Raw genomic sequence first — 22,281 nt, 5'->3', positions numbered from 1 at the left:
CGCCATTTATAACCATCTTTTTATCCGTTCTTATATGTTAAAATCGGTTACTTTACCGAGAAGAGGTAACGAAAATCAAGTATGAAGGGCGAAGTGCAAAACAAAAATGTTTTGTGCTTGTGCGTGTGCGTGCGTGCAGGTTGATGCTTCTTAAAAAGCTATGTGCAAATGTGAATACATTATTTTTAAATAATGTTTTCGACGAATACTTAATATCTAATAAATAAGCATCGCGTAAAATCAGATCGCATCTGTTCGACTTAATAACATCAGACAAATTTTTATACGAACAACATGAACAATAATTAAAGAAGAGTAAACCCATCCCAATAATCGGCTGTAATATTTACTCAAAAGAGAGGAAAAATATTCATTTTCAGTTATAATCGGTTCTTTTCTGAACAAACTGTATACCTTCGAACAATAGAATTACCTATAATTTACGTCATAATTTGTTATTTAAAAATCATCATATTTAAAATTGATAAATAAGAAAGAATTTATGTTATGCTTTACAAAATTTCCTACACCTACAATATTTTGATACACTAACGTTCCATTAACATCTTGTTTGCGATTATTATGTTTAATTATGAATAATTATTATTACGTTTAGGAACAAGAAGAATATAAATGTTAGTGTCATAGAAAAAAACGATGCTTAATTCATCGTTCAGATATTGATCGCTAGAAACATTTTATACCAATAACGAAACGGACCTGGTTGTTACAAGGAGGAACGAGAATGACAATATTATTTCGATATACAGTGGCTCAGGAAAATATTCGAACATTTCTAAAATATGATCTATATGATACAAAATATTTTGAAAATTCATTGGCATTGTAACAAGACATGTGATTATATATACTAGTAAAATTTAAAACAGATCTGGAAAATTATATAGAAGTTATAAAATATGTATTTATTATTTGTACATCTCGCAAAAGAGAGAGAGAGGGGGGGAGAGAAAGAGAGAGGAGGAGGTAGAGAGTCGCCGAAGTATTTCATTACAGTGAATTATTCACTATATCTATAACCTACAATATAGCTATTTTTAGCATTAATTGTATATTTAGACAGTATACAATTTATGTTGTATATTAATTTTTCACAAATAGCATATTTATAATAAATATCTTGTAACCTCCATATAGATTTTCGGATTGGTTTCAAATATTACTATTATACTATTATAATCTCAATAGTCTTTCACAGGAGATTTCAAGGTGATCACAAGGTCAAATACACAAGAGTGTAGTAGATACGTATATCGCTGTCGATATAGTGCAATTTTAGTCTGAAATATTCTTTCGTGTGATTCATGTTTTTCGAAATATTTGAGCGGTTCGAGATAAACCGGGCACACTATATAGCAGAATTTATTTTAAATAATGAAACATAAAAAACATGTTGTTAGAGGAAATAACGTTTGGTTAAAATAAATTAGTATAAATAAACAATTGAATTAATATTTCTAATATCGAGTTCCCGTTATACGATTACTTTCCCTTAATTTTGTTACAAATTATCGAATTACAAATAAAAAGTTGTGGAAAAATGTACGCAGTCTTTTGTACATATTCTGTCAGTTTTTCATATTAAGTTTCGAGTGATGAAAAAATCAATGAAAGAAGCGGTATATAGAGAAAGCAGAGTGAAGAATTTACATTTCAATGGAGATTTTTAGAACACAGTTTTATGACAACAATTTTATGACAGAGTTTGAGAGTAAATTTCTCGACTGGAGATGAAACTGAGAGGTACAGTGTCGAGCAAAAGTTTCCAGTTATATGAATTTCTCATTTTACATTTCTTGAAAACGGTTTCTAAAATAAATAGTAGATATTATTAAATATTACCAAAAAAGAAAAGAAAAAGAAAGGAATATTATTCTAGATTTTAAACTTTCACGTTTATCAAATTACATATTTGTGATTCTTCGGGTTTCGATTGTGTTTTTAATACACTGTAGCATGTCGCCCTGTGTTTCGACGTTTCATGTACATTTCAGTTTATTTCTTCAGGGCAGACCTGAAACTCGGTTTAGGTTAACCGTCAGTTTCATGTCTGCAAATTGGAACAAAGCGCAGTATTCTACTAAAAACATTGTCGAAACCCGAAGAAGATATGCCAATACAAATGTCAAACAAAAAATATTATTTCCACTTACTTACGAGGTTGTTAAATTGTATTGTTCGAAAATTTCGATCCACTTCATTTCATAGCAGAAATCTGTACTTTATCTTATGACATAAATTTGACATATTTTATTTCGAAAATTATTATTAATATTCTGTAGCCGTATTCTGTGCATTGACAACAGCATGACTAATCATCGATTAATCTTAAAACAAAGTATATGCTCTCAATCTTATTTAAATCTGAAATAAAACTAACATCGAGTTTAAAACGCATAAGTGTATAAAATTGTTAGCAGATAATCATATTTATATCCATAATTATTATCGTTACTATGTTGAAAGACGCAATCTTTTGTCGTCAGTCTTCCTATATATGCAGTAAAATATTATCTGAAATAATTCCGTATATTAAATCATACACGGTTTCCTTAATCTTAGCGAACTTATTAAACTGACTTCACCAGCTTCTTTCACACCGTGTTTTACTTTCTAATACGTCGGTTCTTCTACCAACTGTATATATCTTCCCCTTAATTTTCGAAACAATTGAACTTCAACTCATTCGTGAAAGTACTACTCTTCCAATCTTCAGGTTCAATGAAAATGTTCTTGTTATCGTGACGAACCTTCTCTATTTGAAAAGTTCAATCGTGGTCATTTCTGGAATTACAAATAATTTGATATAAAGAACATTTTAGGCCAAGATTTTCTACGATGGAATTCCATTTATATAAATTTTATTTGACATAAAATAAATATGAATGAAATTTTACTAGCTCCCTATTCACTCAACTTTATCTGAGCTATTATCTGAACCGCTGCCGCTATCCATTTATATTATATGAACGTCTAACAATAAAATAGTAAACAGTAAGGGTCGCGCATTATATGACACATTCTCACGCTTCGATACAAGTTTGCAATATTATTATGTATTTAAGAGCAAATGTGTCATGAGCAAACATGAACTCCTATTATAGTTGAATAAAAAATCATAGGTGGTGGGGAAAAATAGGTGGACTCCTATTATACGACGACCTGGTTATCCAGTTGCTGGGTACCAGTTCAAGTTGTATAACACGCAGAAAGAAAAACGACGAGAATGTTAGCCATTTCAACGATATGCTTTAATAAAAGTGATTGAGAAATACTCATAATATAAAAAAGAAAAACTTTTAAGCTTAGCAGTTCAATCTTGGAAAATTAATTCGATTGGAAATTTATCGAGCAAACTTGGAAGCTCGTGTGAACAAGTTCAAACGTTCGAACAACGTAGGATTATTCAAAGTCGTAAGTGAGAAATGCATTACACATCTGTGAAACTTTATTTCTGAATTAAAGTGTTCTCATTGCTGAACTGCTATTATCAGTGCAAAAGACATAACTGAAGAATATTTGTAATCATCTGCGAAATAAAATATATCAAATTTATCATGTCGTAATATTTGTATAAAGCGACAAATTATAGCCATTGTAAAAAACAAGAGATCAAAATCTTTCGGATAGGGTATTTTAGCAATTTCATAATATCATATTTCTATATCTGTTCTGTTTCATTTGCCACGCCTATATCCATTGTTGATCAAAGTTTGTTCCTCGATAAAAAAAACCCTATGCACAACGTATGTACATATTATATACGTATTGAAGCTTTATTTCGCGATCTGAGATTTTTATAATTGTGATATTCTGAACACGATTGCGGGCTAGGAAGCGTATTCTTTCCAAATGTATAAAAAATGTATGATCGTTATAAATAAGCGATATTTTATTTGAAACAACGTATTTTAATTGTCGTTGCTTTGTAAAAGTCATGGAATCGATTTATTTTGATACATTTAAGGGTATAAGTGGTGAAAGGTATAAACGCTAGGAGAAACTAATCGTACACTGACTATACTGTTCAAAATTGTCTAAATTTCTCCGAGTGGTTTCGATCTAAAAGAATCGAAAATTTCATAAACGATTGGAAATATAGAAGCAATGATAGCGTAATTGATACATGCAAAACATGCATTTTTATCGAAGTGCGTGAGGATTTGAAATTCGTACAGTAGACAAATCGAACCTCAGTTCTGTGGTGGCTCCCGCGTTTTCAAACCATGGCAAATTTGGATCCGGTATAGATCCTGGCTGAAGTCCGTGACTCTCGACCTTGAACGGTTCTCCGACGCTTCCTGGGCTTCTTTCCAACCAGACTGCGCTAATCACCGCACCCGTGGACGTATTTAGTGCGATCACCCTCGTTTCTACGGCGTCGTTCACTGACATCAGCAATGATTTTGCTAACACATCTAAAAGCACTGATATCACCACGAATTATAAGATAGGAAAGTCAGGTATATATCGATTGCTTGAATTGCTATAAGCCATTAACTTCTACGTTATTTGTGCAATAGTTTGGTTTAGAGGAACCAACGTATTAATTGTGATACATTTTATGCAAGCTACTTTCGAAAGCTTTCGAAAAATGTAAATAACCGTTTAACAAATCCTTAAGTATGACATAAAGCGAAGTTGACCTTCAAGTATCCAAAATTCCTTCGTTCATAAAAAAAGAAAAGAAAATGGACACAGCACGTTATGTAATTTATTCCTCGTAACTTCTTCGCCTTAAGAATTCCTTTAATTGAAATATCAATGATGTGATAAACTTTAAGATTATGCGACAAACGTGTAATTACGGATTTCTTTCAAAAAATATAGAAGAGAATGATAATAATATTAGCTTCTAGCTTTGTTACACGAACAGAATAAAAACAAGTATTATAAAAAATATCTCTGTGTTCATATAGTCCGAGCAGGGCTTTTTAATTCTATTGTCATTGAAACGATTGTTATTCGATTCGATCGTAAGTAGAATTGCGACAGAGACACGAATAATATCGTTACAGAATTTAACTACGAAGAATAAATCTATAAAATTTCGAGAAAGTGTATTTTTGTAACTGTAGCTGTGGATTTATTAAAAACTTTATGGATTCGTTTTAAAATTAATCCATGTCCAGGGTTAAAATCAGTCCAGCCATATAGAGGGTAGTCGATGTATTTCGATGGTATGCATATTCTCGTTACCATTTCAGCCGATGGAATTCGATTAGGTGCTGATATACCAGGCTCCGTACAAATTGAACTGTTGACAATGCGGCCCGTCATCGTGCTCGGTTTATTGGGCAAATCGATTTTACGCTTCTCTCGTAGATTGCCGATTCAAAATTCAATAACGACAAGAAAGTGTTCCCATATTTTGAAATGTCAAACCATTATGTCCTTTTTCCTTCTAATTCTTATGTACGAGAAGAAATTTTAAAGAATGATGTTTCATGCGTTATAAAATAAAAGAAGGAATTTTTATTATTTAGTTCCCTTGGTTTCTCAGAGTTTGTTTCATAATACTGAGAAATATTACACGTGCAAATATTATTCATTAAGTATTATAGTTATTTCATGTCAAGAAAGTTACATCCTAAAGGCTCTAGAATATTAAATGAAAAATGTTTTTATTCTTTTATATATAATCTATACAAATATGTAACACGTACCTGTAAAACAATTTTTCCAAATTTAAGAATCTAAGTATTTCACAAATTTTTGGATAAGCGACGCAGCATCAAAAGTAGAGACTCGACGACTAATATTTAATCTATATTATTAACAATCTAATATAATATTATTTAAACTAATTTAAAGACATTTATTCGAAGAAATGAACTCAAAACTTATACTATTTTAAGGTTTCTGCAAAATTTTCTATAATGATGCACTAGAACTTGTACAAAATAAACAAGTATATCAGTATAGTTATCACATTGATTGTTGGATGTAAGCGGGACTATCGTGAATTCGCTTTTGGTGCTTCTTACGAGATTTACGATTTAACTAAAACATCGCTATGACGTTCTATTTGTTTCAACAGCACATACGTATTAGCACTTCGTTTATATTATGCTATTTACGAGTTAATTTAAAAAATTGCTACTTTTGAAGAACAATTTTCGGTTCAAGCTCAACGCGTAAAGCGTTGAGTTCGTCTTAAGGGGAAGGATTAAATATTTGTATGGGATATGCGCTTCTTTCGTCTACAAATAGCAATAGAGACGTAATGCAAGAATTTTCGAAGCATATATCCGGTTGTAACAGTACAATGATAGAAGTGTCAGACCTAGAGGATATTCCGCATCGTTGCTCGCGTTCAACTCGCATAAATACGAGCATCGTCTCTACCCCTTCACAAGTGAAAACGCGCTACAGGCGATTAGATATCAGACATTCTAATTAGTAACTCTCTTTTGAGACAGCAACACAAAGATTGTCAATCACTAATTCCTGGCCGAGTTAGTTAAATTTTTGCACATGAATGGAGACGTAGGAAATTTCTTTCGATTTAACAAATCATAGTTAACTAGTAATATGAAAAGCTCGTTGTGTACGTGTCTTCTAGTGTATCAACTATTTATCGGTAAATTGTTTATCACTATTCAACATGTACGTACTCTTATTACAATTTCTTCGCCTTAACATCTTCAGGGTTATTGTTCCAAAGGATAGATTAGATATTACCTTGCATGCAAATACTTCCAAGGCTGAAATATCACGAAAAAATCGAACGCGTGTCGTAACAACGCGTAAGGTACTTGTAAATCTATTGTGAAATGTTATGATAAAACTCCATTTGTCTGAATCGATCGGGAATTCAGATACATATAGTAAGGGTTCGTGTTCAGATAAGTGAGTTGAATCGATAGGAGTTCATTTGATCGGATATTAATTAAAATTTCAAATTTCATTCCACTAAATGGAGTTGCGATAAATGGAATTTTACTGTAGCCGTCACTGTCTGCGCGAGTGGTTAAAGTGGCATAAAAGATGTATTCTTTGGGAATTGTTTTAATACTTTAGATACGAAATGCCAGCTGTTTATTGTCTTCATTTATGTTGGAGGATAGTCAGGAAACGGTGTGTTATCTGCTATTTAAGACTCCGACAGTCTTCCGCTCGATAAGTTTGTTCGTTATAATTGGCATCGGTACAATTTTTACAATATTATATACTTCTTCAAAATACACGCACAGTTGAAAGGTTAACGAATATTTGAAAGATAATCTGTTGCAACATAATTTATTTTATTCATTGGCCGATTATGTTTGTTAATAATACTTCTTTCAATGTTTTTCTCACAAAGTGTAAATTATAGAGAAAATATCTAGTCGTGATAAGTTTTACCAAAATAACAGAACAGAGAATGTATTGAATATTCTATGAGTCCATGACATTTTACATTCTTCTTATGTCATTAAAATTGACAATTTTACAACGATTATTGTTTATTTGACTTAAATGATTTAGCTGATCCTGAGATTGTCGGTGAGTAACGACTCCAGGATGTTATTGGCGATAGGTTGAGTTTTAAGTGACTGTAATAAATTGTTTGCATTATGGTCACTATGTTTTTACATAAAATAATCAATTCGCTGTATGATCGTTACAATCATATAACTTATTCTATTTTGATTTCACCGGAAAATCAGAAATTTTGGTTTATCACCAACACTATCATTAGATGATAATATTCTTTTACTTGATTCAATTGATTATGAAATTGAATTCCGATAAGATAATTCTTTAAAAATATATTAGATCCCTCATTTATTCGAATTATCGATATTAATAATGTACTCATTTTATAGTTGATAATATTCGATGTAAATATTAGATAAAGTTGATAGCGTTTAGTATTATATATTAAAAGTGTAATTAAGCTTGTAACTAAAAAGATAATAATATTATGTACTGTCTAATTGTTCCTTATCATTGTTGCTTCAATATTTTTATAATGATTGTAGTTTAAACCTTACATAGGATTTTTCATCGTAAGTTTCTAGCAATTATTATTAGTAACTCACCATTGTGCCTTGATACTCCGATAGTGCCAAGATTTTGGAGCATCAGGGCTGTCATGTCAGCTTTTTGACGTGCTGTATCGTAACGTCGAGGATCAAGTGCTACGATAGCTGGCAAGGATTTAAAACCAGCTGTCGTGGCACAATCTTCACCCAGCGATCCAGTCGATGCCGCCTCTATCACGTCCAGAGCTTCCTCGATACCCGCCTTTCAATTAACACAATTTATGTATCGTATTAATTAAGTAATGAGAATTTAAAACGAAGTGACATCTTGCTTCGAATTTAAACATTTTTCTTTATCTTCTTCAACATTATAATTATCGTATGTTTTCACACTTTAGTAAATTGATTCACACAAATATGAACAACTTTCACACGATGTGTTTTTATAAATTTAATAGAATCGATGATAAATTAATTTTACGAGTATTTTTCAATACGCAAGCAAGTAAATTATTTATAAATATATACGTACATTTCATATGGAATTGTGTACAGTAACATAATGAATACAATACAGATATTTGTTTTAGAGTATAACCTGCATTTCAAATTGAATGATTATCTAATGGTATCGTCCAATAACTGTTTCTTTTTATCTAACGCAAACAATTTCGATGCTATATATTACGCAGCCGTATTACGCGAAATTAAGTAGGAGGAGTTCTCTTTTCTTAAAATGTAAATGATTTTCGTTGTTCCCTTAAACTGCAATTGTATCCCTGTAATTGTATCATATATATTCATGCATGAATAAAAATATAATACATAATTATATATTAATATCTAAGCAAATCCGTAGTATGCGCACGTAAGTTGAACAGATCTCGAAAAAATAACTAGGAGCGTAATTGTTTGAGTAATAAATGGGTTTAAAAGAAATAAACGAAATGAGTGAAAATTCTGAAATTAATGATCCGAAAGTATGTTAATAGGTTCTTATCGAGAACTTTTTTTTACACAAGAGTAAATTGCGATTAGTGAGATATAACACAGATCTAATCTCAACTTATCAAACTCGATACATAAAGCGACATTCATGTTCCATCGTGTCCTTAATTTCGCAATGATTGATAATAATAACATAGTTCGTAGTTTTGTAAACTAAAAAGTCCAAATTTATTTGACAGAAAAAGCTTTCTTTGATTAAGGCTTTTACATCTCTGAGAATAGCTAAAATTCTTCACATTCTTAAAACTCCTAATTAATACTTAATAATCCTTAATACTTAAGTAAACGTAACACACAAAAACAACGGTAGAAAAGGTCTCTACGTAGAAAGACCCTTTATCTACTTCTCCTGTTCTCATTTCTATTCTCATATCGCATCCGTTCACACGGTAACACGTGACTCGCATAATGCCTTCATATTTCTTTGTGTAGTAGGACACGCGTAGAAGATTATCCATTTTTACGAATGTTACAAGCCCAATTCAAATACAATTAAATTCAACAAAATCGGTGAATGCTTCGCTTTCGGATGTCCGATTTTAAGCAACCGAAACCTCGTATTGTAATTATTGCGATGAGGCGTCCAGAAGACTCCTTATATTCTCTTCTCTGGCAGCTGCCCGGTAGATACTCCAGCCGCTCTCTCCTCCAGAGTGTGACCCAAGTGATAATACTTATTTGTCACAATATTATGTGTCTCGCGTACGTCCAGAATTTACTTGTACTCCTCCTCTTGGATAATCCAGTTGTTCTCTTTATTCCGGCGGATGAAGCAGTTCTTTCTGTGCATTCTCAAGCGTCCAGATGAACCCTTGTACTCTCTTTATTGGGTTTATTAGGCTACTAGCAACCAGTCGTTTTCCACTCTTTAGTCTTTCCACTCTTATCACAATATTATGTATTTCGCGTACGTTCAGACAGTCCGATGGTGCTCTTTCAATAATAATTCAATCGCTGTTTCCATTCCAAGGGTCGAGCCAGGTAGTCGTCTCTGTGCATTCTTAGGGACCCAGGTGACTCTCCGTACTCTCCTCTTCGGTAGGCCACCGCTACCCAGTCGTTTTCTCCTCCAGAGAGTGAACCAAGCAATAACTGCCGTACACTTCTGTAAAGGCGTGCAAAAGCTAAACTTCGTATCTCTAACCCTGATGGGTGGCCGATGATAATACCTCGTTCTCTGCCAACAGGAAAGACATTCTCTACAGCATGGAATGTGGCGTCCGGCGTCGCGACAGCGATAGTTATTTCCAGTTGTTGCTTGTCAACAAGTCGTGTTATTATGCAGGCATCCAGGCGGAACCACGCGAGCTAGAACCGTCTTGAGATTTCTGTCGCGTCTCGTTAAATGGGAGAAAACAACTGTTCCTCTCATCGACGGTCGTTAAACTTGAAATTTACAAACTATCTGAGCAGAGTTGAAGGTTATGCCAGTGGCTCAGCTTAGTTGCCTACTCAGCAAAACCGCTTTGCGCGAGATATAGTCGAAGTAAACCTGAGCAAGTTCCGTAGTCTAGAGATTACAGACTGCGATAAATATTAGGAATATACATCCCGTACACAGCGTTTGTTGCATTTACGAATTCCCTGAGAGGTACGTCTCGACGGAGAAATACGTTGAAGTAATCCACACCGAACGCATCGAAAGGATTGAAGTTGCACTTGGTAGTAAAGAACGAAAAACGAAAAAGAAAAGGTCAGACAAAGAGAATGAAAGAGGGAGAGAGAGATCAGCGATAAAGTGGTACTCCTGAAGACGAGCGGAGTGTTTATGCCAGAGAATGTAAGAAAATATGGTTCTAGCAAGGAGGAAGCTGAACATCTTGTAATAGGTATACTTCGATTTGTTCATTTATCAGTGCATAATTTTACTTACCTCTGCTACAGAGATTTCTATTTCATCTATACTAAAATTTGCCTTACAAACGGATATACGCGAATATGAAACTGCTTTTCATATTTATGCAAATCTTAGAACACCAGTTGCGAATACATATGTACATTTTGTTATTATATGTGTGTGCGTGTGTGTCTAATTAAAGTATTAGATCGATGCATATGAAATATCTTTTTTTCCAGAATTTACATTTAACGATCCAACTATGCCTTGTCTTCAACTGTTATCAATCTCATTGCGGAAGAATAAATTTATTGCAAGTTGCAACATGCGCGTACCAAATGCTAGCTAGATTTATAATAGAAAGAAAATATTGTCACGTCAGATATTATGATTCAGAATAATCGTTTAACTTTTTTGTATATGGTAGAAAATGTAGGCAAATAAATTTAGCAAACATAAATTGCAATATATTAAATAGGATCATTCAATGTTGATTCGTAAAATTGAAATCTGTTCACTTGGATTTAAATTTGAATTCCAAATACTAAATATTAACCGCTATACGTATCTCTTTCCTACGAAAGATAGCCCTTTTCTTTTGATCCAGATAAAAATGCGGTGTAAATTTACAACAAAAATTAATCTATTGTTAGAAAAAATTGTAGTACTTTAGAATTTGATTATGCTAACTAGCTTAAAAATTTAAAAGCCAATTTTATGTAGATCGTGGTTTTCCCTTGTGCGATGTGAACAGGATGGATGAGGGTTATTAGTTAGCCGAGGGTGTTAGGTGATAGCTCTTGTCTACCCTATCTCTATTGTACGATTCCTTGCAGGGAGAGCTTTTGGTTTATTCCATCAAGAGGTAGAACTATATTCTAAGAGTAAAAATGAGAAAAAAAGTCTGTAGAAGTATACTTTATTTAAAAACACCTACAACAAAAATAAGAAATAATAATAAATTCGATACAACGTTGTATTAAATATTTATTTTAGTTCCAAAAAATTAATCTATCATATTACGAACTTTTTGCTTGTCGTTTTTTCATTTCAATGCATGCATTACCAATTTTTACTTGGTAAACTTTCCACAAAGGAAAATTTAGTGTCGTAATATCAATTGTTAGTTTTACTTATGGAACATATTAAAACTTGCAGTTACTCTATAGTTTAAAAGAAGATAATATACCTTTAATAATTTTTTATAGCTCTAACTCTTAACGAATATTGAATATTTGTATAATATTTGATTAAATTATTATTTTATCTCCACAACATTTCTGAATGTTAAAGAGCATTTATCTGATGCTAGTATAATTTCAATGACTTGCAATGTAACTACTAATAGACTTTGCTTATATCACTATCGTATATATCTCTCTGAATTTCAAGAAAATGAATGTTTAGTCGAACACATTGAACTGTAATAATTCTGAATTTTGATAAGATCATGACTTTTCTAATGAAATTTATTTCTAACGAACGTTAGTTTTCAATTTTACACGCTATTATTAAATAAACAATTGATTAACGCAGTTACTTGCGATATTTTCATTCTCACGATTATCGATTCCTCTCCAACCGACACAAGGCACAACTTGCGCGCATTGTGAGTTAATTTGAAACTCAGCCGAAGCGCCATAAGCTTGTTGAAATGTTGTCAGATGAATATTGGTTTCGCTGTTCGGTCGAGGATGTGTAGCCCTAATCAATTGGAACATCTAGGAAGTCAACTAGGATATGTTACATGGGAAGAACCTTTGCTCCTACTAGGCCCTGTTTGACCCTAGACTAATTAACGCAAACACATCGATTCGGGAGCATCGGCCTCCTTTCGTGAAATAGTAGTCGATTCGAGCTATGGAAAAGGACGTTCAAATAAAATTACGTTTACTCTGAGTACAGAATTACGTGGTGTAATATAATCGGTTCTTTCAGGCGACTGCAAATTCGCGTCATAATTTTAGCTCAATCTCTTCTCCACATTTGTGTTATTTTTCTTGACTCTCTATTTTTGATAAATTTCAACACTCCAATTCTCATAGCTTAGGTCGCGATGCAACATCTATTTGCTAACTTCTACTTCCATCGATATACAGTAACAAATTTCGAGGGTGTATTTCGACATATAAAGTGTACGTACTTCTTTTGTTATTACTAATTACAAACTTTTTTGGCGAACAGCGGAAGACTTTAATTCTGCAGAAGGGAAATAAGCAAGTTGGTATAAACACTGGCCGAAAACACGAACGAACAAATTGTACGTATAACAGGTGGGAATAAAATGAATTGAACTTTCTGTACGCACGTACGGATGATATTTATTGTACAAAATAGTCGGGAAACCTCATATCGTCGCTTTCTTTTTGCCACTTAAAGTTAATCAAATATTTGCAAGAACACGTCATGAAAGCATTCGCTCGATATTTACGCAATAAAAACAGTCGGAGCGTTTTTGAAGCGTCCGTAGAGCATTCGAGAATGCTCGATTGGATCCACGAAACTGAATTCTGCAACGGATACGCGTTTCCACTTTTATTTTTTAATTTTGCTAGAGTGAGGAACGAAAGGATATTCATTCGCCTGATGCAAGCGCACCATTGCAACCAAAATTCACTTACACGATCATACGTTACCCGTATATATGTACAACGCAAGCGTGTATAACAATAATCTCTTTAAAGCCAACTGTTTTATTTTATTCAAACGAACTCGAATCCATTCGTTAGCAGCCATCGTATTTCAAATAGAAATGATATCTCGGTTAAATAATTAATTACTTAATATTCGTTGTAAGTTCTTGTCACAATTAAAGTAAAAATTAACCGAGGCAGACACGGCGAGACTACAAGAATTTTGAATCTAATCACGAGTCTTAGGATGATAGAATTCGACATTTCCAATTTTAATACAATTGCTAGGATTGATGTACATGATACAGCTATTCGAAGAAAGTCACATTTTCCAGCTGAAATAAAAGCATGATAGCTATTCTATACTGTTGAATCGCTATGATAGTAGAGCAGAATTCTGCAATTATTGTGAGAAGTTGCCGCATCTTTCGCATTGTGGGGAGATTGACGTTCCGCAAATTCCTTTTTATACAGACCTATGTGCTAAGTGGAGTTAGAAGTCAGTAATCTTGTTAGTGACAGCTTGAATGCCCAAACCAATGGAATGGTAGATCGTTGGGAAATAGAACCTATCGAGCGCATTCTCCCCTCTGTAGTGAGATCTGGTAATTGCTGTTGTTCTCTGAAGATTATTTCTTGGAACTCGGTATCAAATTAAACGCTATATACTAAATTTAAGCAATTTGCAATTCATTCTAAATTACGGAAGTTCTTCTTTGTATTTTGTGTCAGCGGAATCAGGAACGAAGATAAGTTAATTCTAATGTACAAGCGTCCGTTTTCTAGTTTTAACGTTGAATGCCTTAACAACGTAGGGCATAAAGAAAATAACGAATATACAATATCAATTATTGAGTGCTGTTACAATAGATCTCTATTTGTTGTAACGTTCGTGTTCAGCGAACAGTATTTTATGAAAGAATAAAGCATCATGTGTTTCATATTGTAGCCTTCTAAAGGCGGTTCTATAAAACCAATTTGACATTTTGTCATCGCATTCACGTTGTTCTAAATTATCAAATATAATAGAACCAAATATAAATTAAGATAAAAAAATACTTTTCAGTATTATGAGCCTTATCATACGTTGAATCGATTTGTTTAGAAATAATGCGAAAATAATAGAAAGATTCGAGAACTAAGAGACTCGTGTGAATTAACAACTCACTAGATGTTAGGTCAATGTTATATCTCACTTAGTACAGTACCAGTCCGATATTATTTAACGATGTATTCAGATTCGAATGAGTCAATTGGTAATGCTTTGAGCAAAGGATCGTGAAAGAGAAGTATTCGTCGTTTAAAATATATAGAAGAACAAAGAACATGCAGCCTATGAGAAAATGTTAATAAATAGAATGACGTAATATTTCAATGGCCTGTTAATTAATTACATTATGAAACATAAGAAAGTTTGTCCAAGTTAAACAAGAAGGCCACTGAAGGAGAAATTGAGAGATATTAAACTACTTTACCCTTTTCGTATCGAAAATCTCGCTGCTGGTAGTTGTAGAAAGAGACGGTACCGAGGTCGAGGTAGCCGTCGTTACAGTAACGTACGCCATCATTGTCATCGTCGTCATCGTCGCAGGAAACAGGGCCCAAAGCCAAGATTTGCCCATCCCGCGTACTGCTCATTTGTACTTTAAAACAAGTGCTCGTCAATTTATTCTTTGTCGCTGTTCAGAAATAGTTACATATATGATGGAACGAAGGACAACTGATAAACAGAGAATCAATATTTGTAATCTTGATGCTTAGTAGCAATACACAACGTTGAACAATGTTAAGATAGACTATAAGTAGACTTTGGAAGCAATTTAGGGCTTTGTAACTATTGAGATACTACAAGTAAATTTCACTAACATAATTTAGTCAATCAATATTATATATATATTTCAATTAAACTAATAATAATTTCTGTATAAATGGCACGTATTCGATGATCGAGAAAATAATGTAGAATTTTTGAATTGAAGAAAACGTATTGTTAGTAATGTTACTAATTTGAGCTCACAAGTGTAACGATAACTCTGCTTCTTCGACATCGAAATAATCAAACAGAGCTCGATTGGAAATTCTTTGACTTGTAAACAAACGTATAAGGGTATTAACTTAAAACAGGTAAAAAAAAAGATGTACATTGGTAAACAAAGAATATTTTCAGTTTACCATTGAACTTAATCATAGCAGACTATGACACAATTTCAGACATATTGATATGGATTACGTAAGCAAAAAAGTTTCCCAGCTCATATACTGGATAGGAATACAATTATTTTCTAACATAAGAAAACATATAGAGTTCACTTTGCAGATATCGGTAAAATTTACATTAATAAAATATAAATTTCGTATTACTAGAAATCTGTCGATTTTATTTGATTAAGACGACTACATTTATTAAATTCGTTACAGTGTAATTAACTTCTAGAATAAAATAGTAAAATTGTTAATTGTGCATACAGAGGAAGGTATATAGTAATATAGAGTCGTGCTGATGATTTGGAACTGTAACAAATCTAACGATAAAAATAATATTTTAAGTGATACGTGTTGTACAATTATACATACATACGTAATTTAAGTACATGTTACAGAAACGAATTTTCAAGTATGTTTATTCAGTGTTACAATTTCAAGTATTTACTCGTATTTTTGATTTAGAACTTCTGGCAAATTCTTTGGATGTTAGTAATTTCCAGTTGCTTGATCGTAATTATAGCTCTTCTAATGAATCCAAAATATTTTGAAGCATATTTACATTTCTGTGAGAGAAAGCTTCACGAAGCTTTTTAATTACTTATAGATATTAATAGAAATTAATTATAGATATTAATACAACTCTATATAGCTCACTAAGTCAACTTTAATCCTTTTAACTTTAAAAAAAACTCAAGTCGTTTGATCCACTTTCAAAGCAGTTACTTTATTTTAAATCAGTCATAAGATGCCTAATTAGTCATCAGAGTAACTGTAGATTCAAGCTCCTTTTTACGCATAAAAAGCATTTGATACAATTTCAAAAAATATAGGTAACTTTCGCCTGACTTTAATATTTGTATTTGGCAATTTATTTTTCCTGTCTTTCTTAATTAAACATATTTGTAAATACGTCCTGCATAAATAAACAAACTTTGTAATTAAACGTATTACTCAAAATAATGGCAATAATATAATACAATAGATTAAAATCTGACACTTTGCACGATGTTTGATCGTAAAACTAAATCGTTTGCTTATTGTTAGCATATTTAAGTATTGCGATACAGAAACTAATATCTACCGAATTAAGTAAGAATATGGAAACTTCTGTTTCGTATAAAAACGAACCTTTTTCTTTTGCATTCAAGTGGTACCAAGTTTGAGCCCCGGATCCATGGGGCGTTCATCCACCCCCTCTGATTTCCTCGACATTCTCCTCGATGATTTTCTTAATCTTCTTTGATTACCTGCCACTTTCACCGATTGTTCATCACGAAGAGGTGGTTCTGTTAAACAGAAATTATTTGTTTATGCATTGTAACATTTATTTAACAAACACGATACAGAGATATCTAAGACAAGTCATTATATCTAAGACAAGTTACATTTATTAAAACGTTAGTTACAAATATTACAGAATACGTTAATGCTTAGGTAACAGAGTTTAGTAATTTAGTTAATTGGTTACGCTATTTATGATTTGTGACTTTTACATGGAATCAACCAAATTCGGATTTGCTCAATGCGAGCTTGAAGATATAAAGTTCCACCGTTTATATCGAATTGCCATAACCCAGATTACTTTAGATCATATGTATACAAAATCACTGACTATTTTACGTATATACACGAGCAGGGACGTCATTCAGATTGACAAAAATTTCATATCGATTTAGAAATTTGTTTAAAAATATCAAAAGTACCGTCTTCTGCGAAGTTATTGTGATAAAAACCACTGAAAATAATTATTCTTGAAGTATTCTTGATGAGACATTTGTTTTACATTTCGTATGAATGTAATTTGCAATATAAAATGTCTCGAATATATAAAAGTGCAATATATTTTATTTTCCAGAGAAAAATATTTGTTTAAATTGTCGATGCATATTTACTCATTTTTACACGAATAATAATATATGTGATAGACCCGAATTTAGTAGATTTTTAATATTTCCGCGTAATACGCCGTTCAAAGTGTTTCGGTGGTTTAATAATGTAACCGAAACAAACAAATTGGAAATATAATTCTTCCCTTAGGGAAGGACATTATTTTTTGCACGACATACTTTATGTTGTAGCAGAAGAGTTTTCCCTTTTGAAACACGGTTGTAATATCAACATCGTGCTCGCGGTGAAAATTATTTCAGTGTCGTGCTTCGTGCTAAAAGAGGCGCTAATTTAAATAAAGTAGTCCATGATAGGGTTCCTCGAGGGTCTTCCTACAATTCGCCCAATGATATGATTGCGCGCCGTTATAAATTTCTCTTTCTACTTCTGGCTCCTGCATTTACAAAATAAGTTTACCATTTATTATACACCTATAATGGATCCCCAAATTATTTGACGGCTGCTTGTTCAAACAATTTGATGATTAAATTTGGTGTTAAAATTATCGATATATAAATATTATACAAATATTCATATATAAATTGAAGAATGAATTGTTTTCTGTGACAAAAGTAATTAGTTCCTCGTTAACAGTAAATACGATGAAATATTTACTGCTAAATATATGGAGAACAAATAACCCATTTTGCTCGCGAGAACACTTTTTAATAAAGGAACATACATGTGCATTTAAATATACTAATTATTATACAAAAGTTTTAGAAATTCACAAAATTGTAATGTCTAATTCTTATTCATAATAGTCAATTTTATTAAAAATATTCGACACCGTCGGATATCTAATGCTTTGGAAAATTTGAATATTTTATATTCGGTATCTCCATATCGTACGCGTATTGCGATGCATACTCGGGCATCTTGGACGAATTGACATTTTCGCGAACTCAGTACGCCGATAGATATATTTTTTCGAACACTTTGGCTGTTTGAAATGTGAACATGATCGTAAAAGACAAAATAATATTTCCCAGTCACACCACTCTCAACGGCATTTAACATCATCGTAAACTCTCACACAATTTAGCGTAAACACCCGTCGATTTTCTTGAGAACAGAAGACATAAGCGCAGCAATTTTCCGTATACTCGGAAGTATCGTATTGTCAGGAGGCTGACTTGCGAGATATAATTGACTAATCCTACGTTCCACCAAAGAGACGCGATCCTCCAAGCTAATCTTGGAGGGAAGTTTTTGAAGGGTGTGAGACCTTCAGAATCAGAAACGGAAGATTAGAACATTTCACAGTTTGTTTGTATTTTAGACTTTCGTACCACTTCGGATAATTTTAGAATTTTATAGCCTTCAGATCGTTTTACAAGTTTGTTCGCCTTAGAACGTACCAAAACTTATATTTTACGAATTTCGAACTTTCAATCGTTTAAACTTTTACTTTGAATTTTAAACTTTACTTTGCTGTATATTAGTTTTCGCGATAGACGAACTTTTGATCTATAAATGACTATAAATTTATTTGAAGCTGATATAGTACATTTTGGAACAAAATAATACGTATTCTTCGATGAATCGAGGTGTAATATTTTTGGATAAGTTATGGTGGATGAAAGATCCAAAGACTGCAATATATACGTTTATACAAATTTATAAAAATCTATATACATAATTGTTTAGTGAAGTAGATAGAATAGCGAAGTAAAGCTAATTTTGAGTATTCTGGTTGTTATTCCTAAGACAGAATTGTGTGTAAATTCTAGTTTCCTAAAAACAAATTTATTTGTTGATTCGTAAGTAATTGTACTATAACCGATCTTAGATTTAACAATAGCTGTGTACGTATTTATTAATTCAAATTATATCTGCTATTACTTTGAAAATGTTTAAACAAATATTACGTTCTTCTTTAAAATTCATAATTTAATACCGAATCATAATTTCTTAACGATTAGCATGCCTAAAATTTGAATTCAGTTGATCTGTTTATTAATCAAACTTATTTCCGACAAATAATTTCGTATTCAGTGCATTTCATTTTAGAAGAAACTGGAACCTGATTTATTTGCCCAAATTTGTAGCTTATTTAACGTGCCTCGCAGAATAACTTGAGAAGTAATTACTCGCACGTCTGTGTTCTTTGTATAAAATAATAAATCATTTGCTGATAGACAAACTTCTACTGTAATTACAAGAGATAGGATACATGTGGGAGATTTCCAGCATATTCTCAGAGAGCTTAAATTATTCAAGATATTTAACGTTTTCTTTCTGTAAATCATACAGCAGATTAAATATTTTACACTATAAGGCACGTATGATGTGGTTGAAATAACATATTTACGCTAGATATCATTTATTTAGTTACATATCATCACAGTACTATATCATAGTACTATATAGCTATATTAATACAATGATATATGTATGTATATGCAGTTAGGTATATTTGTTACGCCGGGCCTCTCTGCCTGGCCCAGGTCACACACCGCGGGCCAGACGGACACCAGATGTCCGCTTTTCCGTACGGCGTACCCTCAATATCCTTAAGCACCCGTCATAAACCCGAGTCACTTGCCTGCAAAGGTCCTTTAAACAAAACAAACATCTGGTTCTGAGGAATTTCTAAACACTATTGTCTACCACGGCTGGACAAGGGACAGTTGGTTTTTCTCACGCACGCTGCAACTTTCCTCCCACTAACCACTTTCTCTCGAGGGCAGTTAAGACCCTTCGTTTAACCAATTAAAAACGAAGCCTATTCCCTCACTCTCCTAAATAACATCGGCACCAACAAATCCGATGGTCCCGTGCGCTAGACACACCCATCCTTAGCTTTCCTCGGACACAGCATCGTCACTCAGCTTCACTTCTTCTACATCGTTGGAAAAGTCAACTATTAAGTATACGCTAATGCCCAACGGGGCAGTCTAAGCATAACGCGAGAGTCGGTCTCGGTATTGTCGAGCATACATTTCCTCTCCTAAATCTCATAGTGCTACGTCCACTAATACACTAAATCTAATTATAAGAGCCCTGCTCTAACGCACATATCTATCTTAGCTTCGTGCGACAAGTTGTTAATTACTTATTTCTCTCCGTCAGTGTAATCTAAGTGCTGGAAACATATAATTTATAATTCTGTGAATCACAGGGTTATACAACCTCAATCACCCCTATTATCTCAACGGAAATCAGGGGATCGATCAATTCGTGGTGTCGATTGTTATAATCGTAACGGGGACTTACGACCCCCGTTGACGTCTCTCCTTGCGATTACGTCTCCCCGCGATTGGTTGAATAAACAATATTTATATTTGTGTCTCTATATAAAAATATCTTCTTTTATATATCGAGGTTTATCGTTATAATTCTGTTCCTTCCCTATTCATCTAATTGTAAGTATAGTCTTCCCACCCTTATAGTTGATTGCACGTAATTGAAAATGTTTTTTGCCTCTTGTCTGCTCTCGAGATGTAGTGCCTGGAAGAAGCCGTTTTTTCTTTATCTCGTTATTTGAGAATCAAATCCAAATATACAACTATAATTCTTACAGCTGTTGGAGCTGTTGTAAAGAAAACTTTTCAATTGAATTTTTAAAGGATTGTAAGCGATTAGTTCCATCGATGAAACCATCGATGTAAAATCTGTAACTTACAACGTTTTCTTCTCGATCCCACATTTTTCAACATTTTTAAAATAAGGATTCAACATTGTAACTTCCACGCGACGACAAAAACTCGAATATCTTGTGTTACAGATATATATTAGATTATATAATAATCTTTGATTTATAAACGCTAACATAATCGGATACGCAACAATTTTTCGAAGGCGAAGTCAACAAAGATGTATGTTTATATGAATCAATTAGGCGATGTTTAATTATAGATTTCAAGCAAAATATTTTATTATCAAACCTTTGAAATTTTTATTCGATCTATGTATAATCGTAACTTAAGATTAGAGCGAATATTTAATTGTTAAATGGATCAAGGATTGAATTAGTTGCTTAATCGCATATTAAATTAGCGATTATAGTTATTAAAATCTTTTTCGTCGTAAAATTGAGACTTGAATCTAACTTGGAATCTAGTATCTTTTTGCCTGATTAACTTCTTATAATAGCAAGAAGAAAGTTAGCTTCTTTATACGTCGCAGAATTTTTCATTCATTTCATTGCAATAACCAAATTCTGCCATGTTCTGGCTATTAGCCGAAATTTTGTTTTTAAATTTATATTTTACCTAGTATATTGCACACACACTTATGTGAATTTATAGCCACGTGCGTATTGATATGTATCAGGTTATTGAGAGGGATACACAGAATATGTTGAAGGCTGAGTAAATCCTCACGTTTCACTTGTCAAAGACGAGTGGATAACTTGGTGGAAAATGAAATTATGATACAGCTTTTGTCGTGAAATATGATGAAATTAAAACTAAGTTTAGGTATGCTTCAAATTAAACTACACTGTTTGACGAATGTACAAGTTATGCTTTTGGAAGAGAAACGCTTTTCGTTAGCAAAAAGTTTTAGTAAGAGTAGTAGTCATACTTTCCAAGCTTTTCTGTGATATTTCATATATTTTCCAATTTGAACATTTTCTATCGACAGTAGATTTTTATTTATATAATATTATATATTTATTTCATTTTATGGTATATTCCTTATTACAGGTGGCGTCAGGAAACAAGAAAATTATTGTATATATGTATGTGTAATACATGTGTTTACTGATTGTACG

At 32.7% G+C, this 22,281-nt stretch overlaps 1 protein-coding gene across 5 annotated transcripts in view; it reads right to left on the bottom strand.

Annotated features, from left to right (window-relative positions):
- The window catches only part of LOC117212379 (probable G-protein coupled receptor CG31760), a 70,543-nt gene that overhangs the window by 17,629 nt on the left and 30,633 nt on the right, over positions 1-22,281 (bottom strand). For all 5 annotated transcript variants that reach the window (XM_033457174.1, XM_033457177.1, XM_033457175.1 and 2 more), the window contains exons 2-5: positions 16,803-16,960; positions 14,945-15,112; positions 8,049-8,253; positions 4,214-4,448 (exon numbers count right to left, since the gene is read on the bottom strand). In XM_033457174.1, the coding sequence (XP_033313065.1) occupies positions 4,214-4,448; positions 8,049-8,253; positions 14,945-15,091 (587 nt within the window). In that variant the 5' untranslated portion in view covers positions 15,092-15,112; positions 16,803-16,960. The remainder of the gene's footprint in view (positions 1-4,213; positions 4,449-8,048; positions 8,254-14,944; positions 15,113-16,802; positions 16,961-22,281) is intronic.

This window comes from Bombus bifarius, unplaced genomic scaffold, assembly GCF_011952205.1.
Source record: "Bombus bifarius isolate JDL3187 unplaced genomic scaffold, Bbif_JDL3187 scf7180000008289, whole genome shotgun sequence".
NCBI lineage: Eukaryota > Metazoa > Arthropoda > Insecta > Hymenoptera > Apidae > Bombus > Bombus bifarius.
Note: the sequence above shows the minus strand (reverse complement) of the source record. Positions and strands in the feature narration are given on the sequence as shown.